Raw genomic sequence first — 24,481 nt, 5'->3', positions numbered from 1 at the left:
AAGATTGTCTGGCTTTTTGAGTCTAGACCACGCAATCGCTGCATATTTCGCTTGAAAACAGTGTCATTTTTAAACTTGTTTTGACGCAAGAAATAGATAACTACGTCTTGATGAAAGTCCAAGTCCTTGTTTGAATGGTTCTATAAGCGGTCGCAGCTGAAACTTTACTGAAGAAAAATCTTAGATTCTGCTCCGAGTATGTCAGTTCAGCAGGTCCCGGGTTCTGTAGCACCAACCTTTCAGTACACCAATTTAGTAATCAAATACCGAACAAACTTTTACTCAATAAATCCCTCAAAAATAAATGTCTATCAAGAGTCGTTTTTTCGCACTGAAATAAATTTTATTATGCAATATCCTATTCGGAAACAGGAATAACAAAGAATTTGACGACTATTACGTGGTACGAAATCAATACCCTGCATTTCACTAATTAGAAATTTCAATTGATATAGAAGTGCATTACAAACAATAATTAGCCGTGTACACACTATAAGTAGTGGTGGACAGAGCGAGGCGAGTAGAGGGGGCATTCACACAGCAAGACAGAGGCATTCATAGAACGAGACAATCCTCTCTCCCGAGTCGCTCAGTCCTACATCACTCGCTATCCATAATCCATCCGAGATGAAAGCCTCCAAATCATGCATTTAATTACCTTCAGTCATCTAAAAATCAGTGAGGATTTTTTTTTGCTATGTAATGGCCGTTCGAGATGTCATAACCTTTGCATTGCATGCAGGGGGGGGGGGGGGGGGGGGGTGATTTATTTTACCGATAAAGAAAGTTGTAAACGAAACAAAATAAGAACTGACAACATGTGGTATGTTAAACGTGTATTCTTTTGTTCACATACTGAGTACATAAAGTTAGAAGGAAAAAGTAAGAGCATAGCACATACACAGGTAGACTTTAAAGTACTGGTGATGGAGTATAACGAACAATTCATGTACAAACTATACTGTTGTTCCCTTTCAACGTATTGAAATTGTTTAACAGAAATCAGACCATTTGTTTATTTGGATCATCTGGTTTACCAATCAACAACAAACACGCATGTAATCGGGGTGAAATCTGTCTTTCCATCGACACTAAACATATTTTGGCTGTCTCACTTCAGCCATGTCATTCTATGTCTGGGCACTCCAGACAGAATTCCACCACTAAACAATCTGTATGAAATGGCCGGCCTAACAGTTTTAAACGAATACAAATAATGTACATGTAACACTAAAACAAAACTCCTACAAAACAAATAAAACATTCATCAATAAAAAAAGCACAGGGGAAAGTTGAAAAAAAAATGAAAAATGTCTACGTGATAAAAAGCATGTAACTAATTAATTCTTCATGATCAGGAATACTCCTATGATAATATACAAAACCTGGAAACTAATTAAACATGCAGTTAAATTAAAGATTCCATCCACACCAGGCATTCAGTACCGTTTTCGTACCTCCACACACACTAACAGGTGTATCATTCCCGGTAACCGGGACATCATCATTGACAGCTAACTCAATAGAACACCTAAACTTTCCTGCAACTTATAACAGGCAGGATAAATAACTGAGCATTGATCACAATATCCATACTTCCTGCTACACCCATTGTCAGCATAGTCATCAGAATAAATAGACTGTTAGAGCATTCACTAGAACATCCATACTTCCTGTTACATCTATTGTCAGTATAGTTGCAAGAATACACTGACACTGTCAGTACATTCGGTTAGAACAACCATATGTCATTCACTTGGTACGTATTGTAAAAATTCATGTAGCTGAATTCATAAGAACACCCACACTTAGGTCCCACAGAGTAAGTGTCAGTGCATTCATTAGAACATGTACATGTGTACATGACACGTGACTGACAAAAGAGATATTATTGTCAGTGAACACCTGCTACTGACAGCAGTTTTTGTCAGTACATGCCCACACAATGACAGTGTTACTGTCAGAAGATAACTGTCTACTGGATGACACAATCCTCTTCTTCTTTTGGTTCCTCGGTGGACACGGCCTCACTGTTAGATTTCAATGACGGACGACCGGGAGACTTTTTCAGACTGAGTGCCCTCTTAGCGGGCCCCACACTAGTATCCTCCAATTCTTCAGGCCTCTTTTTCACTGGACTATTGGTAATAGACTGCAGAGGTCGTTTTTCCACCCTGTCTACACCTAAACATTAAAAATATATGCCATCATCATTATTTTCAACAAGAAATTTTGTTTTGTTTTTGAAATACCAATTTTCCAAAATATTTATTTCAACAAAAAGTCTTACTAAATAAACATGATAAATATTTGTTTGACTGGTCATGCAATTTTAATGTTGACTTAGCTGCCAGTTCAACATGAAAACTATTGGACTGCTATGTCACCATTGATTGATATTCATTTAATCTCGGTCGAACATGAATCGTTAAATAGTAGTGTGACACAAGTTGTCATTCATTATACTACAATACACACATCTCAAGTAAAAGTTATAACAAAACAAGCCAGGGTCATAACATGTAAATGAGCTCACTCCAGTTGGCTGACTGGGATTCAACCAACAACTGATTTGTTGTACTCTTTGACTGAATTTTGCCCCCTGCTTCCAACCTTGGACTACAAATCTGAGACTGTCTTTAAGTCTAACAAATCAAATATTGCCCTTAAATGATTCTGACAACACTTGCTAAGCTATAAAACTAAGTAAGCACAATAAAAAAGTAAATAACTTTGATTTTCCATTAAAAGCCCAAAGCTATCAGTTAAAATCATTTTATTGGAAAAATCCTGACCTAGTTCCCATGGATATAGTATATAAATGTATGTCAGGTGCTTCAAATGATTATAAGAAACATGAAATTCTTACTTTCAAAATTTGTAGAAAAATAAAAACCCACAAAACCCCCAGTATTTACCATTTAAACTCTTCATTTTCTTTGGAGCAAGCTCATCCTGGGATTCGGAGGAGAGTCTCTTCTCCCCAGCACGTGGTCTCTCTGACGAGTGACCCCCAGGAACAGTCTCCTGAGTGGGGCTGACACTCCACAGTCCCTTGGTTTTGACCCGGTCTGACACAGCACTAGTAGAGTTCACGGGTCTGCCACTGACCACGGAAGTCACTGTACTCACACTCCCTGTAGACAATGCACTACTCGATGATTTAGAAGTCACAGGTTGAAACGAACTTGAACCAGATCCTATGGCTATGACACTAGGTCTCGTCACAACTGGTTTTATCACAGGCTCAAATTGACTTTTCCCTATAAAAGCACTCTTCTCCCCGGTCCGCTGTATTTTATCCCTGGAGAACAACGACTTGGACGACTGTGAACTGTGATTGGGTGACCCCCCCCTGGGAGACTTGTTATTGGTCTGTGAGCCTCTCCCCGATACCTGGGGCACCCTGGGTTCTGGTTTAACAATGCCAGGCCCCGCAGTAGTGGGTACAGTGTGATGGGCACCCATTCCCACGGACTCCCCTTTACCGGTGGGGGTGATAGCTGACCTAGGGGACCGGGACAAGGATATCCCTCTTTTCTTCTCTGAGGACTTGCTCAATGTGTCTGAAAATGTTAAGTAAACTTTAAGAAAGACAGGCAAAAATACACACAGAAATATCATGGATCATTTATTTAACAAGTCAACCAAATTTAAAAAAAAAACACAATACACTCACATATCTTTTTTTTTTTTTAAATACATGTACAAGGAATATTTTTTGTATAAATGTACATACACACATTTGTTGTACATACTTGATTTCTTGAGGTTTTCCACACTGTGGTGCAACTGTTTGAGTTCATCTTTGAGTTTTGACACTTCTTCCTAAAAATAGAACCCAACCAAAAAACTGAACAGGATTACATTCATCATACAAGTACATGTACCAAGAAATTCTTTTAAAAAATGTAGATTCATGATAACATACCCCCATATAAATCACATTTGATTAATAGACATTGAAACTAATAACATGATAATCTAGTTTAACACAGAGAATAACTAAAAGTACATGTTACTCTGCGGGAAGGATATTAAGGTGTAATATCCCTCTGCTATTAATTTTACTTTATATTTTTAAAATGCACAAGTAAACCATTTTATACATAAAAAATAAAAATAAAATTTTTGATCTCAAATTGTGTCCAAGTCCCTTTAATTTTACCATATATCAAAAATAAAAATTTATATTGATTTTCATCAAAGTCAATATAAATAGATTCAAATGACATACAATTAAAAAGATAAAGCGCTGCTAGATTTCTCAAAAATTGATAATATTTGTATAAGTAATCATGATATGAAAAAAAACGAGACATAGTGATTAGAAAAAGCAAATTTTACCATCACAGTACAAAATTAAAAATAATAAATGTATTTGAAAATAATATAGTTATATACATTGTCAATTCATATTAAAATATGATGCAGCGCTGCCTTTAAGTTCAGAACAGCACTTTGTTGTATAGGTATCACAAAAATTGCTTCAATCAGCAAGAGTTGTCTTTCTTTACCATAGACTATTGGAGGGTTTTACATGTACATGTTTAACATACAGTACATCATAAATTGTCACATGTACAGTGTCTAATTTTTCAGTAAAGGTTTTTTGTTTTTAAATTTGGATATGATAATAGTAAATGGATCCATATGTTTGAAAAATGCTAAAAATTTAAACCAGAGCACTTTGTTATAACACAACAAGGGGATCAAATGACTGATCTTCCAGTAATTGGTATGATCTCAATTCATGTATAGGGATATATTGTCTTGAATAAAATGTGACATTGTTTTTTTTTAATTTTTGTTTCCCTATATCTGCTCTCTCAGAACAGAAAACCTTATTCAATTTTAAACATTTGAAATGTTGTAACTAACTGATGATATTAGTAACTAAGTCTAGATTTGCAATTGGGCACATTTTTCCAAATTAAAATTCATTCACCTCTGTTAACGAGCTATGAAAAGAGAAATAAGAGTTTTCCTGCCAAAAATTCTCTGGCCTTAAACATAAAACATGTACTGTTCGTGTACTATACTAATACATAAAATTTATACATGTAGATATTGCCTCATAAAAGTTATCGTTACTTTTCGACCCCTGCTAAAAGTTGGGGTTCAGTCTGTTCCATTCAAATTTTCTTTTTCTATATTTGAATTCAAATACATGTTGCCTTCCAACATATATTGGGGTCCAGTATAGCGTTCTTGTTGCTACATGACTTGATAATTGCAAGTTAACAGAAACAAAGTGAGATTATTTTCTACAGAAGTTATCTCTTTTATTTGAGGGACAATCCACCGTAAGATCAAAATGCTTCGAAAAAATAAGTTTTCAAACACTGCATTCATGTTTTTAAACCAAAGGAATTCTCTCATTTAATCATGCCTCCATTGATATTCAAATTCAAATGCGTGGCTATCAAATACAGACACTGATGTTTTTAAACTAAGGAATTCTCCAACGCAATCATGCATTCAGTGATCTGTATCAGATGAAACTGACAGTAAAGATAACAATACAGTTAGGACCCTGTGAGAGATGAAGACTGGAGTTACTTTCTGTAGCTTAACTTGCGTGCACAAGGCCTTACCTCTTGTTCCACTTTCTTGCTGTCCATTGTCTCCTTTAGTTTGCGATTCTTGTTTTTTTCCGCTGTCAGTTCTGTGGATAAGCGGGTACACTTGTTCTCCCACTTGGACAAATACTGGAAAATAGAACAAAAAATATGTGCAGTTTATGATGATCACATTTTCTTTCCTCTTGAAGTATGACAAGGAGTGTACATTTTGCAGTATTTCAAAAACAGCATAAATGATAGTGATGAAATTGAAATTGGGATAATTGACATTAAGATGTCTTAAAAAAATCTACTACTTGGTAGAGAGTAATATACTAAGAAACTAGACATCAAAGTAAATTCAACTGTCAGGTTTTCCCCTGCCATTGATCTTGTCAGGTGATGAGTTGGGATATACAATGAAGCCCTGTCAATAAGTACTGTCATAACTTGTTTTACTTGTTGCTTCCTGTCAGTGTATTGTCAGTTTCACTGTCATACCTCATTATACTTGTTGCTCTGCTCCTTGGATTTCTGTATCTGGGACTCCAGCGCCACTATCCTCTCACTCAGCTCAATCTCCTTCCTCTCCGCCGCCTGCTCCTGATGTCTGTACTTCTCCAGGGACGACTTCAGCTTGTCTATCTCGGTTTTCATTCTGTCTTCTTTTTCCTCTACAGTGGAATGCTGGGACAGCGAGTCCTTAAGTAGACTGACTTCCGCCTCGTACTGTTCCTGTACTTTGGCCATCTCTTCCCTTTGTTTATCCTTCAGCTATTAAAGAAATTATCATTAGAGTAAAAGGTTGGTGCACATTTACAGAATGATCACCAGGACAATATAATCAAATCTGTCAATATTTGATAGACCAACCTCCTGTATCTGACTTCTATAGTTCTCTTTCAACTCTAAGAGAATCTTTGAATGTTCTTCTTTCATTTCCAGTTGTTTGGTTGACTCTATTTGTATCATGTCTTTGAGTTTCAGGATGTCCTCATTGTGCTCCATCTGAAATGTAAATGTTTAGCGTTTATCATTATCAAAAAATCATGACAAAGTTTTATGATGATTGTTTTCTTTACTTTCCTAAATATATATCTCAATGATATTGATTCTGTAATGTTTAAATATCATTAAAAATAGAGTGAAATTTTATTTCATGTGGGCCAATATTTCATGTTATACAAAAAAAAAATTCCCTGGTTTGTGAAAACATTATTTTATGAGTAATTGGTGGATACCAAGGCATACCTTCATTTTCTCAATTTGTTCTTCAACTCTGTTTTTCTCCTCTTTCTTTGCATCAGCAAACTAGAAAATACCAGTGATATAAAAAGGTGAATACGGATTGAAAAGAGCATAAAAAATATAGATTTGAAAGAAAATATTAACTGCAAGTAGATAGACCAATTCTTATAAGATATATATTACCCCTAGTTCAAAAATTGACACATTCTCGAAAGGAGTTTATCACTACTAGCTTATTTTTTGAAGGAGTATGTTACCTCTAGCTCCATTGAAGCCACCGTCTTTTCCAGCTCTGCCTTGCGATCCTCTAGAATCAAGAACTCTGACAGAAGCTCCCCTTTCTCCTTCTCCTTGTTGTCATTCTGCTTCCTCAGGTCTGAGATTTCCCTGTCTTTATCAGCAATCAGACGCTCCAGGTCCTGAGCTTCCAATTCCTTGGCCTGTAGACACGTCTGTACATCCTCCAGCTTTTCTTTACTTTCGTTCACTTGCTGCTGCAGACTGCCCACCTCCTCCTCGTACTTGCTGTTTTGGATCTCTGAAGAAGCGAGCTGTTCTTTACTCTGACCCAGCTCAATCCTCAGTTCCTCAACCTTGTTCAAATGCTTCTGAATCTCCTTTTCATGATTTGAATGTTCTTCCTCATATTCCCGTATCTTACTCTGTAATGCATCCATTTCTTCCTTTGATACCGAATCTTGTTGTGACTGACTGTAGAGTTTGTCTGTGAGTTCCATAATCTCAGCATCCATGGAAAATATCTTACTGCTCATGCTATCCTTCTCCTCTTCCCACAACTGTTCTGTTTCTTCCAGTTTCTTCTGTTGAGTTGTCTCCAGTTCCTTCATAGAATTTTTAAGTACATCTATCATATGCTGAGCCTCCTCACGCTCTGTTGTTATTTGTTTCAATTCAGATTCTAATGTATTCTTCCCTGCTAAATATGCTTCATTTTCTTTCTCCAAGCTTTCCATGGCATCTTGATAAGTTCCCATATCGGACTGTAGTTCTTGCTTCTCTTTGGTTAATCTTTCACATGTTTCCGACAAACTGGCTATTTCAGAGTCTTTTTCACTCAGTTTATCACTTATTTCTGCCAGCTTTCCCCTGAGCTTCAGCAATTCGTTTTCTTTCTCTACGATTTGTTTCTTCTTTTCCTTCACAATGCCCTGATACTCTACAATGGTTGGCTCCAGGGAGGAGCTGATCACCTGTTTAATCTCCATGACCTCCCCTCCACACTCCTCGGTCACCGACACCAACCTCTGCTTTTGCTCCTGAACTCTAGCCTCCTTTTCTTCCACTTCTGCCTGTAACATATTTATTTTCCTGTTTAATTCCATTATTTCTCTATTCAGCTGTTCTTTCTCTTGTTTAACCATATCCAAATCTTGCAGAGCTTCTCCTTTCTCTATGATCATCAGTTCTAACTCTGAATAAGTTTGTTCCAACTCCTTTGCAGATGCCTCAATCTTTTCTTTTAGTTCTTTATTTTCATTTTGAAGCTTTAGAAATTCATTGCTATCCACGAGCCTTTCTTTAGTGTCCGCTAGTTCTTGACTCTTCAAGTCTAATTTATCTTGCAAATTTGATAAATTCTGTTTACTTTGAGATAACTCCTCTTCAATTTCAGCCAATCTGTTTTCTGACATTTTACACTGGTTCATCATATCCTCTTGTGTCTTCTGAGACAAGTTCAGCTCAGTCTGTTGCTGATCATATCTATTTTGCAGTTCATCCAGATCCCCTTTAAGCTTGGTCTCCCTTTCTTCAGCCTCTATGAGCAGTCTCTGGTTCTCTACCTTTAACTGCTGTACAATGCTTTTACTTTCTTGGTTCTCTGCCTCTAATTCCTGGACAGTTTCCTGTAGAGACATGAACTTTTCATTGGCTTCTTCAACCTGCTGCTGAGACTGTTGGGAGAATGTCTGTGTACACTGAAGCTCTGATTGAGATGCACTGATCTGGGACTCCAGTGAACTTCTCTCCTCTTCCAAATTACTGATGTAATTTCTCAAGTTCTGCAGCTCATCCTCAAGATCAGTTTTCTGCTTGTTTTGTTCTGAAATCTTCTCCTCCATTTCAGCTACTTGTTTGGTAAGACTTTCTATTTGAGATGACAATTCTTCATTTTCTTTGGTTTTAGCACTCATATTGGCCTCATGGCTTGAATACAAAGATGCAATATCTTTGTGTTTGTCTTCTGTCATTTGGAGTTTTTCCTCAGCATTTTCAATACGCTGAGTAAACTCCTCTCTTACTGCCTGTAGTTCACTGTTAAGCTGGGCATTCTCATCTTCAGCAGTTGTGAGTTGTAACTGCAGATCACTCACCTTTGATTCTAGTTCTCTGCATTTCTCCATTTCTGTATTCTTTTTTTCCTCTAATTCTTCTATATCTTGATCTTTATTGTAAAGTTTGTCATTAAGTTCTTGAAGTTCTCTAGCAATACTCTGAGAGTTTTCTTCTTGTCTTTTTTCAGAAACTTCTTTATCTTGTAGCTGTTTCTGCATTTTCTCTATTTTGTCCTCCAGATCACAAACTATGATTTGTTTTTGTTCAATTTCATCCATATGTCTTACTTGCAACTCTTCTGTTTCTTTTTTTAATGTTTCAATTTCTAGGATCAACTGAGAATGCTTTTCTTCAAGTTCCCTGTTTTGATTTTGCAGAGATGTAACAGATTCTTGTAGCATTGCCTTTTGGCTTCTCAATTCATCCAATTGTTGTTGAACATCCTGAGATGAACACTGGTTCGATTCAATGACTAATTCAGCTTCTTGTAGTTTGCATTGTAAGACTTCCTTCTCACTTGACAAGGCATCAATAGTCTGCTTAAGACTATGAATTTGATCTTCAAATGCTGATATATTCGTTAAACTCTCTGAAATCTTGTTCTTTAATTCTTCTTCTAACTGTTTTAACTGAGAGACTTCAAATTTCAAGTCTTCTTCCCTCTTACATACTTCTTCAAATGAATCATTAATTGTCTTAATCGATGCTTCTAACTGTTCTTTGCTAGATTCAGCACTGACAAGCTTTTCTCGGAGAGACTCTATCTCAGTGTTTAGTTCACCAATGCTATCCTCTCTCTGTGATTCACAGGTATCTCTGTCCCTCATCATATCTTCCATTCTACTTTCCATCTCAGCAATAATATTATCCTTGTCAGAAACTTCACACTCTTTAGCCTTTATCAGGTTCTCTGCCTCTTGAGTTTTCAGTGCTTTTTGCTCATTGGCTTCCACTAGCCTTTGGATCTCATCATTCAAAGATTCAATCTGGCCGATGGCTCTTTGGTGAGCATCTGTTAATTCTGCATTTTCTGATTCTGTCTGATTTAGTTTGCTTTCTGTATTTGTGAGTTTCTCTGTCAGTTCTATCTTCAGCATCTCTAGACTTTCCACTGTTTCTCTGAGCGATCTAGATTCTTCCTCCAATTGATTTATCTGGTCTTGACTATTGCTCTCTTGAGAAACAAGATTCTGTAACTTGTCCATGTTTTTGACACTATTCATTTCCACTTCTGAGAGTTGTTCTTCCACTCTAAGTAACTTTTGTTGTAATTCTTCCCTTTCCTCATTCAGTAAACTCCTGACATTCTCTGCTTCATCGCAATCTTGTTCTAACTTTACAATTTTATCATTCAATTCAAAGATAGTTAATTCCTTCTCACGTAAAGCTTCCTCTAATTTCTCATGTTTTTCCGATAATGAATTCACTTGTTCTTGTTTTTCCTTACAGGACTCATCTAATTCATACTGAAGCTTTTCTTTTTCTGAGGAAAGGGCTTGTGTCTGCAACACAAGTTCTCGAATCTGGTCTTCTAACTTTTCAATCTTTTGCACCTTGTCAGTGACATCAAGTTCCAGTTCAGACTTCTGCCTCATTGTTTCTTTATACTCCTCCTCCATTCTACTTTTCTGGAATTCAAATTCTTCTAATTTGTTTTTCATTCCAGCATTATTGGTGGTTAACTCAGATAGGTCTTTCTCCAGAACGGTGATTTTATCTTGAAGTCTTTTGATTTGACATTCACTTTGTGTGGAAAGCTCTTCAATCTTGGAGGATAATAAAGACACCTGTCCATCTGCCTCTGAATGTTTTTGCGTGATTTCAAACTCTTTAGTAGATGCTGTTTTGAGCTGATCCTTAAGTTGATAAATCTCATCTTGCGAACTTTGAAGCTGTTGTTGGAAGTGTTCTAACTTTTTATTGAATTCAGCTGATTGAGTTTCCATATCTGACTCTACAGTTTTCAGATGCTGTTGTTTTTCTTGAAGACGACCTTGTACATCTTGAATGGTGGCTTCCAATGACTCAATAGTTTTGTCCTTCTGAAACATATCATCAATGAAAGTTTTATTCTGGGATGATTTACTTTCTTCGAGGTCAACAATTTGCTCCTGAAGTTCAGTAACTGACATCTCTTTTGTCTCTATAACTGCAGACAATTCTGAAATATGATTTGCCTTTTCCTCAAGCTGGTTTTGCATGGATTGAATCTGGAGCTGTTTAGCCTCCATGTCTCCTTGCAGCTGTTCACACTGATGTTGTAGATCATTTTTGGCCTCAGAAATCTCTGCAAGCTTTCTCTCCATTGTCAAACAGTCATTTACATTGCTTGATAATTCTTGCTCCTTTTTGTCAAGACAGGTCTTCATCTCATGCATCTGAGTTTTAAGGTTTTCAATTTGCTCTTTGAACAATGTGTTGTGGGACTCTAATTCTTCTTTTTCAGATTCTAACTTGTCAAGTCTAGATTTCAATTTTGTAGATTCCTGATCTAGAGTCTCCTCAGCAAGATTCTTTACTTGAAGAGTTTCATTCAGTCTCCTCTCCATTATCTCACTGGCATCTCTCTGAGATTGGAGTAACTTTTCTTTCTCTACAATGGAAGCTTTGACCTCATATAGCTCCCTCTGTAGTTTGTCCATCTCTGTAAGGAGGGAATGATTTTCAGCATTTTTCTCTTCTAATCTGCTCTGAGAGTTTTTGACAGCATTTTCCATGTCACCAAATGAAGTCTTTAGCTTCTGGAGCTCGGAAACCTTCCTGTCAAGCACATCTTGTTTGTACTGTAACTTAATTTGGAGGTCACGACTTTCTTTACACCTTTGTCTCTCGTGTTCCTCCAATTCCTGTGTCATGTGTTTGACTTTCTCAGTGTAAGTCTCAAGGGACATGTTCTGCTGCTCTAGTACTTCCTTCTTCACTTGATATTCTTGCTGAAGATCACTTAACTCTTCAGCTAGGTGTGCACATCTATTATCCTTGCTTGTGTTTAATTCATTCATGTTCTCGAGTTTCTCTTGTATCCGAGCTATGGTCTCTTCCAATGTATTAATATGAGCAACTTGTTTGTCAATTTCTTCCTGCTTTTCTGTTAAAATCTGTCCTTTGTTTGTACATTCATCTTGAAGATTGCTGCATTGTGATTCCAATATCTTGATATTATCTTTACCTTCCTGCAATTCCAGCTGATACTTTCCTACAGATTTTCCAAGATCCTCAATATGAGATTGAAGTTTCTCAAGGTTACTGGACTTTTCCTTCTCACTGTCTGATACTGAATCCAGTTTTAATTTCAGTTCCTCACATTCTCTCTGTAGCTGCCCAAAATTTTCTGATTTCTTCTCCAAAGCAACACGCTCTGCCTCTAAGACTGACGATTGCTGCTCACAATGAAGATTGCTTTCTTTTAGCTGTGTTTCCAAGGCCTCTTTTTCACTCATAACTAAATCCAATTTTCCACTGGCTTGTTCTAACTCTGACTTCAGTGAACATATCATTTTGTCTTTATCTTCAGAAGCTGCTTTCGTGCTTACTGCTGCTTCTTCCATCATTGAGACTTTTTGCTCCAAAGCTTCTAGACATTCATCTTTATCCTCCATATCCATCTGCAGCATTTCTTGCTTGGCTTCCATCTTCTGCAAAGCCTCCTTCATTTCTTTGAGTTCCCCCAACAGACCCTCTCTCTGAGACATGGCACTCTCAATCAACTCATTTCCTTTTAGCTTTTCTGAACACAGTTGATCTAACTGAACTTTCAATTCAGAATTTTCAGATGAAATTTTCTCCATATTGCATTCAAATTTACTTTGAGTTTCCTTGACTTCTTTCTGCAGAGAACAAATTATGTTTTCCTTTTCTTTCACTACTTCCTCTGCCTGATTGCATTTTGTCTTTAAATCTTCAAGTTCAGTTTCTTGGTTACCAGCCTTTTCAGTTAGTCTCTCTAAATCAGCATGCAGAGCTTTTTGTGTCTGGATATACTCATTAAGCTTAGCTTCTAATTTCAAAATGTTTTCACTTTTAACCTCACACAGTTGCTTTAGGTTTTCACACTGCTCTTTCAAAGAATCTATTTCACTTTGTTTCTGTAATAAAGACTCTGCTCTTGTTTCCATTTCCAAGCAAGTTGTTTGATTCAGAGTTTTCAACTCTTCACTCAGTTTCTTTATCTCCTCATCCTTGATTGACACAGCCTCATTGGCCTGTTGAAGACTCATGGACAATTCCCCCAACTTTGTAGCTTGATCTGTCATTTCAAGTGAGCTCTGTTCTAATTTTGAGCATATTGAAGACTGTTCGACCTGAAGGGTATTAATATGTCTTTGCAGAGTTTCCTTTTCTTCTTCTAGAGCCCTCAAAGAACCTTGCATACAATCCCTGGCTTCTACTAAGTCTTTGTTGGTCTTCTCCAGGTCTTCTATCTCAGTTACAAGTTTCTGTGCCCGTTTATCAGCTGATTGTTGTAACTGCTCCACTTCCATTAAAGCTGAAGATAACTCCTTTGATTTCAAGGTTACAACAGAACTTTTTTGTTCAAGCTTATGCTGAAGGTCTACTGCCATAGTTTCGCTTTGAGAAAGATTCTCACTTAGAGTCTCATTTGACTTTTGAAGACTATGGAGTTCTGACTTCAAATCAGTTACCTCTTTCCTTACTGTTTCTAATTCTATATTCTTTTCTTGAAGAACTTGCTCTAATTTATCATGGTTTTCCACCATGGCTGCCTGTTTTATGGAAAGTGATTCTTTTTCTTCTGAGAGTTTTGTAAGCTCTACAGACATTTCATTTTGAATGGCAGAGAGCTGAGTCTGCATAGACTGTATTTCACTCTTTCTGTTTTCTGCAACTGATTCTAACTGTGCTATCTGGACAATTCGATTCTCTATTTCTTCATTTTTTGTCCTTTCATTTTCTCTCAAATCTTCAGAGATCTTTGCTATATTTTCTTTTTCAATCTTCAATGATTCAATTTCACACTTCAGAGCAGAGATTTCCTGAGAATTGACTTGCAGTGCTTGCAGGTGCTTTTCTTTGTCCTCCTTCATCTTCTTGATTTGTTCATTCATGTAAGAGACCTGTGTTTGTTTGTTGGTGAGATCAGTGCATAGTTTACTATTTTCAGTTTGAAGCTGTGTTCTACTTTCCTCTAATTCAGCTACTCTGCAGGTCAGAGCTTCACTTGCCTGACTCAGCTGACATTGTAGAGTGGAGTTCTCCATTTTTAGTTCATCATTTTCTTTTGTTAATTCTTCACATCTCAAAGCTATTGTCTTTATTTCACTCTCTTTTTCTTTTACTTTGTGCTCCAACTCTGTATTACTTTCACCTTTTTTATCTAAAGCTTCTTTTAACTTGTTGTTTTCCTCTATTAAATTATTACACTGAATCTTTAAGTTCTCAAAATCTGTTGTTAACTTGGCATTTTCTCTACCTAAAGTATCTTGCATTTCAGATAAACTTTTGGCAATCACACTTAATTCTTCTTCCTTAGTACGAATTGCATCACTAGCTTGTTGTAGTTTTGATTTTACATCTCCGCAATCTTCCTCCAATTGCTTCTTTTCTGATTGCAAATATTCCATTTCAGAACTTAGTCTCTTCAAGTTTTGTTCTGCTTCTTCTAATTTCTGTTGTAAATTTTTCAGCTCTGTATTCTTTGAACTTTCTATGTCCATCAGCTTTTCTTTAATGTCTGTTAACTCTTTAACTTTATTCTCTGCTTCATCCACTTTCTTCTGAGATTCTTGAGCAACAGAATCCAGCTGCATCTGAACTGACAATATCTGCATCTCCAGCGAGGTAATGTCTTTGTTTTTGGACTCTGTCGCAAAGTGAGCCTGAGCCAACTGTGTCTGTAAATCAGTGATCTCACCCAGTAAGGCTGTCTCTTTCTCGGTCATCTGAGCCTGTAGGGCGTCAAAGCTCGCTTGCTGCTCGGCGAGACTCTGGTCGCGAGCCTCGGCCTGCTTCCTGAGGTCCTGTAGCTGGTTGAGCGTGGCCAGGTGGCTGGAGTGGAGCTGGTCGTGCTTGGTCTGCAGGCAGTGGTAGTCCTCCTGCTGCTTCCTCAGCTTGGACTGTAACTCGTCCAGCTGACCCTGCTGCTGTTCACGCGCAAAGTTCGTCTGGTTTATCTCCTTCTCCTTCCGCTCTAGTGCCGCCTTGTTGTCAGAGACCTGGTTCTGCACACCTCTGAGTTCGTTCTGTAGGTCCCTGATGTCTCTCTCTTTGTTGGACAGATTGTCATTGTATTTCTTCGACTCACTCTCCCTCTCATTCAGAGTTGTTCTAAGTTTTTCCTCGGTTATACTCCAGCTTCTCTGGGCCTCTGTTAAATAAAATGAAGCATCAATATTTTATTATTGTCTTGTTATGTTGTATTTAAAAAAATACTATAGAAATGTTCTGTTTTTAAATGTTTATAAGATTTTCTTTTTAAGAAATGGCTGATTTTTGTTTTTTAGAAAATTGAAAGCAGAAGTAAAACCATGTTATAACACAATTGAACCATAAAATAATTATTTCAGATATTCAAGGATTTAAAATACCGCATAAAAGGTTTAAATACAAAAAGAAACAGTGTATAGGACCACCAAATCACTTCAACATATCCATGGTAGCTGGAGACATCATGGATAGGGTGAAGTGAGTTGGCAGTTTTATTCATAGGATTTTTTTTGTGCATTCTAATCTTATGGCTACACACTCCTATTAGATGTCAAGGTTATGATTTATTTTGTTATGGTTTTTCAATGCTTCTAAAGGATCCTATCGGACATGTACCATAAATAAGAGGATCTTATTGGATATGTACTAAAGATAAGAGGATTCTATTGGACATGTATTGTACATGTAGATAAAAGGATTCCATTGGACATTTACTGTAGAAAAGAAGAACTTATTGGACATGTGCTGTATATATCTTATTGGACATGAGCTGTAGATATCTTATTGGACATGTGCTGTAGATATCTTATTGGACATGTGCTGTAGATATCTTATTGAACATGTGCTGTAGATATCTTATTGGACATATACTGTCGATAACTTATTGGACATGTACTGTAGATATCTTATTGGACATGTGCTGTAGATATCTTATTGGACATGAGCTGTAAATATCTTATTGGACATGTACTGTCGATAACTTATTGGACATGTGCTGTAGATATCTTATTGGACATGAGCTGTAAATATCTTATTGGACATGTACTGTCGATAACTTATTGGACATGTACTGTAGATATCTTATTGGACATGTACTGTAGATATCTTATTGGACATGTACTGTAGATATCAGATTGGACATGTGCTGTAGATACACTGTAAGAGGATCTTGTTGGACACATACTGTAGATAGCCTTGCACTATTCTATAAGTTGCTCATCAACAGAATAATCATTATCACACTTACCAGTCATCTGTTTATTTTTCTCTGCTAAATTGTCTTTGGTATTCTTCAACTCAGACTTTATGTTGTACAATTCTGATTCTTTCTCCTCTAGTTTCTTCAGGTCATTTGTTTCCTTCTTCTTCAGAGCACTGAAAAAAAAATAAAACTCACAATAGTGGTTATTCATCTGTCAGAAAAAAATACTGGTAAGACCACAATTTTGGTGTCATTTTCACTTAATGATAATTTTGCCTATCAAACTTGTTTAAATTTGCCAACAATGAGGCAAATTCTGTGTTGTCCATTTACATTAAAATGTGAAGGAGTCACAAATTTTTTCATGGCATTGAAGAAATTTAAGGAAGTGGACCAACAGTTAGAAAGCGAGGCTTGCCATGGGTTTCTGACAATAATTTGACATGCATGATGCATAAATCTGTTATAATTTGCAGACAAGTAAATTATAATTGTTACAATGTCAGCCAGCGTCAGTACCTGACGATCTCCTGGTTCTGTCGGACTTCCTGCGTGGCTGCGTCCACCTGCTGCTGTAGCTTCTGTTTCTCCGCTGTCAGCTGGTCCACCTTACGCGAATTATCCTGATCATTATTCTTTATTTTCTCCAGCTCCTGTTCTAGTTTAGAGGCCTAAAACATATCATCGATACATCAGACCAAGTGTTTAAAAAAATGAAAGTTGAATCAAGAAATAAATTTATCAACAGATTAAGTACAGTAGCAATAAAGCACTCATCTATTAAAATAACAAGTTTTAATTTCAGATCAGATTAGCTTACCCCTTTCTATGTTTTTTATAATTATTGCTCTTACATGATATCCTATGAATATTAACATTTTCATATGAAGATAGTATAAGTATAAAACAACTATGAATAAAATCACCAATACCGTCTTAATAAACAAACAGTTGTATTAGCAGAAAACAAACCTAGTCTGAACACGGCATCATTAGAAACCAAAGATCAGTGGAAGTCTTACCCTACTATGCAAGATCATACATTATTTTCCATCATTTACAAAACATTTGACCCTGTCACTGGCTGTCAGCCAAAAAAAGTATCAAAAATATATATACAAACTTTCTGTGTCTGAGTTTCTAGCTGAGCCTTGGTGTGTGCCAATTGACCATCCAAACAGGATATCCGGTTGTCCTTTGTTTGGGTTTCCTGGGCTATTTTTTGTCGAGTTCTTTCCAACTCCTCACATGAGTCAGAGAGCTGCTGAATTTCTCTTTTCAAGGAAGAAGCTGAATTCTTTTCCTCTTCTACTTTTCTCTTTTGTATTTCAAGAGCCTACAAATTTTCCCAATGATTAATTTTTCTCAATATTTCCACCATTAAAAAACTTTGATGATTTTTAAAAAAAACACAATTGGATGATCAGTTCAAATGTAAGAAACTTGTACCTGCTCTAAACTGTCAATCTGAAATTGCTTTTGGTCCCGCTCTTTCTTTAGTTTTTCTACCTGGTCTTCAAGTTGCTGTAAAAATTTCTGCCCTTGGGAAGGGAGGTTCAATTTCCACTCACCATCAGAAAGACTTGGGACATTACCTTGATTGTTCATGTGTAAAATATATATTAAAGTATATACTATACAAATGGTACTACTTGAACCTAAATTTGACAAAGTACGCTTTAAATTGATGTTCTCAGATGAACTTTTAGTACCAGTTAATCTTAAAAACATATTTCATTAGATTCAATTTCCTTTGGCTTAAGTGTTTAAAGACAAAAGACACTTTGACAAGCCATTTTATTATACATGTATATACATTGTAACCGAAAAAAGATCTAAAATAAACTGAGATATATGTACATGTATATTACATGTAAGATACCTGGTAAACAGGACCCTTGATGTTGCCTTCCCCCGTTCTGTGGTGGTTGTGAAGTCCCAAAAATGTCGTGGTCATTCCTGAGTCTGGTTTGGTTCTGAGTAGTTCCGAATATGTTGTTATCCCTTTGGTGACCATTCTGTGGGGGAAGCGAGTTCTGGTAGAGACCAGCATTTCCTATATTCTGGGGCTGAGTGGCACCCAAGGGGGCAGATTGACTTTTCTGCTGAAGTAAATTTAAGTTGTCTAATTTCAGCTGAGATTCAGAGTTCTGGGATACACTTTTCTTTAATTCTTCCTTCAGTTTCTCAATCTGTGCTTCTGCCTAAAACAATAAAGTTTAAACAATTCATGTGTTAATCAGAGTCATGGATCTTGATTTATATTCATGCTGTACTCATCTGAGTGTTAATGGTGTAAAAAGGTTTTCTATGCATGAGTAAGCATGGTTTACATTGACTGTTACTGCGTGTAATACAGGCTGTGAATCTTATTTTAAAAAATACACAAAAAATAAAATGTAGAGTTTAATCGCATTTTGAGTGACATTTTCAAGTTTTACTTAATCCTTTCATAATATCTATGTCATAATGTCTGAAACTATATATCAATAAATAATAATTATTGAATAATCATCAAATACCTGTTTTGCCATAGAGTCATACTCCTGCTTCATGCTTTCAATCTTCACAATGTCTTGTTCATGAAGATCTTTCCATTTCTTGATCTCTAATTGCAGCAAGTTATCACTGGCTAAATGAATCAATGCACGTAGATTAAAAGTTCATGTAAAATAATTACATCTTTAGAGAGAAAAATAACAACATAGCAATACTTGTAAACTTTAATGAAATTTTAGTTGATTTGCCTCTTGCATATAATTGGTAACCTACTAAATGGAGATCCAATTGGCAGAGGTAGAAAAAGGTTGAAATAAAATCAGTTGGGGGTCTGGACTGATCTCAAAAATGATTTTGACTTTCAAATCCATGGAAAAATCACACCCTTGACTAAAGTTTCGGATGTTTCTACCTACCAGCCAATGCGGCGGACCCTGTGTTGGACGCTTTCTCGCGGTTATCTCCGGGCCTCTTCAGCTCCACCTCCAGTAGTCGGACTTTCTCCTGCTGCTGATCCAGCTGTACCTTTTGTTGCTTGCTGTACTCCTGTAGCTTGCCATGGTCAGCGGACATCTTGTCCATCTTCTTCACCAGGTCATCGTTATCTCTCTGTAACCTCTCTAACTCAGACTGAAGCTGATTTACCTAGATCATCAACAGAAACAATTATTATAGTCTCCCATTACATTTCTGTTTTAATGACAAAGTGAATTTCAATATTTTGAATGTACACATTCATTGTTGACTTTTTTTTTGGTTGTTAATATACATAATATATAACTGCATGGTTCTTATAATAAGCACTAACATGTATTTACTTTCTATTAGAAACAAAAAATTGGGTTTACAATTCCCAGAGACTGCAATTTTTCTTGAGCTCAGGGTTGAAAAAAGCTGGTTTTAATTCCTAACTATCATATAACTTGTCCATTGTTGGAGCTCATTCTCTCACCAAAGTTTGTGCTTTGCAAGCATTGCTTACACCTTTGTCAAACCCAGAAAAATAGTTTGTCAAATGATCAAAACAAGCATTGTGAGCAATTGTTGATTTGATTTTCAGCACAATCAGCTTATTATAAATGGACATATTAAATGGGTGTAGACTTTGTGGGCAAGTTTAAAGAGATCATAGGACTAAGGAGATGAAATTGCTGCTGATTTGTATAAAATCAATGATAAAATTGGGAGCTTACAAACTTTGCTTTTTTTTTTTTAACTTTAAAACATCTGTCAAACCGGGTCATGCGATCGGATTTTGATTTTTTAACTCTGCAAAATAGTTCCCACAGTAACTTTAATAATAAAAATGTATAAACATACTAAGGATTTTTAAAAATTGCATAATTCATAATCATATTTATAGATAAATAAATATAACTGCATCATGTGCATCAATTTTAATTACTCTTTGCCCATCGTTTCAGTTTGTACAAGAGTCTTGTGCATCGGGTGTTGACAGGGGTGTAAGTGAAGCTTGTGTAGCATGACCTTAGGTGAGAGACTGCATTAGAACCCACAGATTTTTCGTGTTACACTCAATTCATGTGTGTTCCAATGAACAAGTTATGCAAAAATGGTAAAACTTACCTTAGCTGTCTCTGTGTCAAGCTGGGCTTTAGTGTGTGACAGCTTTCCATCCAGACATGATATCTGGTTTTCTTTGCTCTGTAGCTCCTGGGCCAGTTTTTGTCGCTTGTTTTCGATGTCCTGGCATGATTCTGACAAGGTCTGGTTCTCTCTCTTTAATGATGACTGGTTGTTCTTTTCTTCCTCTACTTTTCTCTTTTGTACTGCTAATGCCTAAAGTTTCAAAAAACAATTTGTTTATTTACTACCATCACCACCCTAAAAAGAGAGTTAAAGAATGATCAGCATTCCAAATATATAAACAAACAGTTTCTCATTTATCAAGATCTAGTTGTATGACATCAACCATGCTATTTATGGTATATAAACTGAGTATGACCATTTATTTGATACAAGTTAGTAACTTTCAAAATTTTCAGTATTATAAATAAAAACTATTCATAATGAAGACTTAAATCTTAATACAATTCATCTTCTCATCAGGTCTTCTTTTTTTATTTACATTTTTTATTTTATAATACATATAACACATTCATACACACATACATACAAGTCATGATCTTATATATCTAGAAAACTATTCTCAAGTTGACACAATTTTGCATAAATTGAAATGAATAAAGCTCTTGAAGTTATATATTAAGAAAAAGATTTTTCCATTTAAACAATTTATCATTATGTTTATCATAAGAAGAGTTTCTGATAGCAACACATTTTTCAATTTCATATCTAAGGTTAGGTGACATAATAGATCTGCAAATATCATCAGATCTTCTTTTAAACTGTCATTTGCAGGTATCTATTACGACCCAGCCAGGTACAGTCATACCTGTTCTAAGCTTTCAAACTGGAACTGTTTCTGCTCCCTCTCTTTCTTGAGTTTCTCTAGCTGGGCCTCGATCTGTGAAATCTTTTGCAGTGCCCGTGATGGAAGCCCGTCCTTCCACTCGTCTGTCAGCCAGCTCATCCTGTGGCTGCCAAAACACAAAACACATAAACAAACAGTGGAACTACACAGATTTGTGTTTCAGTTACAATATTTGTATATCTTTTCAGAGTTTTTATTTGTAAAATACACTTCAACACTACACAAACTTTCGAACATTCATTTAATCTTTAACAAGAATTCTTAATTCAATGTATTTTTTTTTGTAATGTACGTGTAATGTAATTTCACGAAATTTTAATTCATTACTTTAGCAAAGTAATTGTAATTTATTTAATTACTTTTGTAAATGGAAGTATTAGTAATTGTAATTATGGTAATTGAAAGCATTCCAATGTAATTGTAATATGATGCATTCCATTTTAATGTAATTGACCTAAAGTCTGTCTAATGCCCAATCTGAGACCTCAGCTATTTAAGCTTTTACAAGATATATAGCTAAATCAAGATATTGTACTGAGCTTGAATAATCTGACAGTGATAATGAATATTGCTACTTAGAGGAAAAATTAAACATCATTTTTACTAGCACATGGTATGTCCATAATTGTTTTATTTCAGACTAAATGAGATACATGTATACTATTGTGACGGTCAGACCCGTTTGAATATCTCGGCCAGATAGCTCAGTTGGTAGAGCACCTGACTAGAAATTCAGGGGGTCCGGGTTCAAACCCTGGTCTGGTCCGTCATTATTTCTCCCATCCCGTAACACTATCATCATACACAACATGACATTTACATGATTTAACGGTTTATTCATTTTCTGGCATTGCTTTGAATAATCACAGCAGTAGGTTAATATTCAACTGTAATCGTTTACAGGCTCAGTACTGTCAAGCTTCTACTAGCACTAGCTAGAGAGTTAACCCTTTAGCTCAGTCGGTAGAGCATTAGGTTTTTAAACTGAAGGGTCCCAAGTTCAAGCCTAGATGTGGTCATTCCTGCTCTTCCATTACAATGGCACCCAACAAAATAACCCATATGAAGTGGTTTAGAGAGTCTTGTGTGAGATTTCTAAGTGACAGAAATCTCAAAAAAAAGGTGGAAGAGTGTAATAGTGTTTATCAGGTAAATAAAAGACTCAGTACTGCCAAGCTTCTACTAGCACTAGCTAGTAGCTAGTAGGTTAACCCTTTTTAGCTCAGTCAGTAGAGCATTGGTTCTTGAAACTGAAGGGTCCCGAGTTCGACTCCTCGAGCCTAGTTGTCGTCATTCCTCCTCTTCTATACTCATTGGCCAATGAAACAACATCTTTAAGAAACACCCCCCTCCTTTGAAAAAAATCCTTGATCTGCCATTCAAAACAAATTCCTCTGGCTTAGGGTCATTTATCAGCAGTCACTACACCAGTATACTACTAGGCCTACACTACTTCTGTATACACCGTCATATACTCAAAATACTAGGTCATCAGATGAGTATTATCAGAGACATAAATAACAGTTATTTATGTCTCTGGTATTATGATGAAAATACAACATCCATAAATATAATCTTATTTACACATAATCTGATCTGCATTTAGCAGAAATGTAGTTTACAGTCCTGTTTACATTCTTTTATGCATAGTGGATGTAGGTTATGCCTATCCACTTCTCAACAGAGAATAATATAACGTAATATACAGTGCATGGCTGAACCATTCACGTGTAATGAAAGAAGTGCTGGATTTCAAATTAATTAGAATAACAATTAAAATGTAAGTTTAACAGTGTATGATTATATCATTGACTGAACCTATATTCAAACATGTTTAAAAGGATTGATAATACATATACTTGTTCTGTTTACCTTTCTTATTCCGCTTTCATTTGAAAATCCCACAATATATCGTCGCGCATGCTCAAAAGCAATAATCATAGTCTCCTAAATGTTTGATCTGTGTATTTCTCTCTCTCTCTCTCTCTCTCTCTCTCTCTCTCTCTCTCTCTCTCTCTCTCTCTCTCTCTCTCTCTCTCTCTTAATTTTTATTACAAGTACCCTCAGTAGTTAAGTACTAAGTCAAAAATTAAAGCAGGAGAAATTATAATAAAGGAGATATCGATCATATGCATTTTCGACGATTTTTAAAAACATATTTACTTCAGTTTTTAAATTCTTTGAATGCGATCTGACATGAATTAGGTTTTTTGGAGATAACACGTTAGGCCTACAAAATTACAAGTTTTATACCCGTAACCCGGTACATACATCCGCTGACAAATAGCAAATGCACAAATAACGTACTTGATTCATATAACAAAATCAGCAAAATGCGCATTTTTTTTTTTTTAGATATTAAACGTATGCGCGGAGAAAAATAAATTGGCCCGTAAGGGATCCGAGTAATTATCAGAGTTTTTCGGGGGGGGGGGGGGGGGAGAGGGAGGAGGCTTTCCAGCCCACCCCCACCCCCCACCCCCCACCCCCGTAGATCCACGCATGGTGTCACTAGGTTAATATCATTATGTAATGTGTCCTCTGAGAGAGAGAGAGAGAGAGAGAGATATATATATATATATATATATATATATATATATATATATATATATATATATATATATATATATATATATATATATATGAAATATTCGCTCGTCTTTCAAGTGAGTTATACCATTATTTTTCGGCGGTCACAAGTTCAAAAAATCATATTTCACTATTCTAGATAAGTCGAATTGAATTTCTTCGATACAGTATAAGCTTGCACATGTACATGTATATGATTTGGACTGAGCACAGTAGCAACTGAGCTGACCAGGCACGTAGCATCATTTTTTTAAAGAGCCCCCCCCCCCCCCTTGATGCTACGTGTGACAGAAAACTTTTGTCAAGTAAACATGCATGGTGAAGGTTTTAAGTGAAAAAAAAAATGCATAATTTGACCGTCTTTTTATTATGAACGTAATATCTACAGACTAATTAATTGATTTATAAGTCATCCATAACATCACATGACTGTCACATTTTGTTTACAATGACACTGCACACGGA

The 24,481-nt window shown here is 36.2% G+C and overlaps 1 protein-coding gene across 1 annotated transcript; it reads right to left on the bottom strand.

Moving 5' to 3' along the window:
* Positions 1-819: 819 nt before the first annotated feature.
* Positions 820-23,364, bottom strand: LOC105345167 (centromere protein F). The gene is made up of 18 exons (XM_011453229.4): positions 23,300-23,364; positions 21,389-21,533; positions 20,560-20,772; positions 19,389-19,617; positions 18,996-19,105; positions 18,356-18,677; positions 17,923-18,068; positions 17,597-17,809; positions 16,993-17,144; positions 16,519-16,646; positions 7,070-15,432; positions 6,816-6,875; positions 6,438-6,572; positions 6,066-6,338; positions 5,598-5,711; positions 3,759-3,828; positions 2,919-3,566; positions 820-2,184 (listed from the first exon to the last, which is right to left on the bottom strand). Exons 2-18 carry the CDS (start codon positions 21,524-21,526, stop codon positions 1,976-1,978), a joined length of 11,523 nt encoding a protein of 3,840 aa, XP_011451531.3. The 5' UTR covers positions 21,527-21,533; positions 23,300-23,364; the 3' UTR covers positions 820-1,975.
* Between the last annotated feature and the right edge of the window lie 1,117 nt (positions 23,365-24,481).

The sequence above is a fragment of the Magallana gigas genome, chromosome 6 (assembly GCF_963853765.1).
Source record: "Magallana gigas chromosome 6, xbMagGiga1.1, whole genome shotgun sequence".
NCBI classification, from domain to species: domain Eukaryota; kingdom Metazoa; phylum Mollusca; class Bivalvia; order Ostreida; family Ostreidae; genus Magallana; species Magallana gigas.
This window is presented reverse-complemented; position numbering and strand designations above follow the sequence as displayed.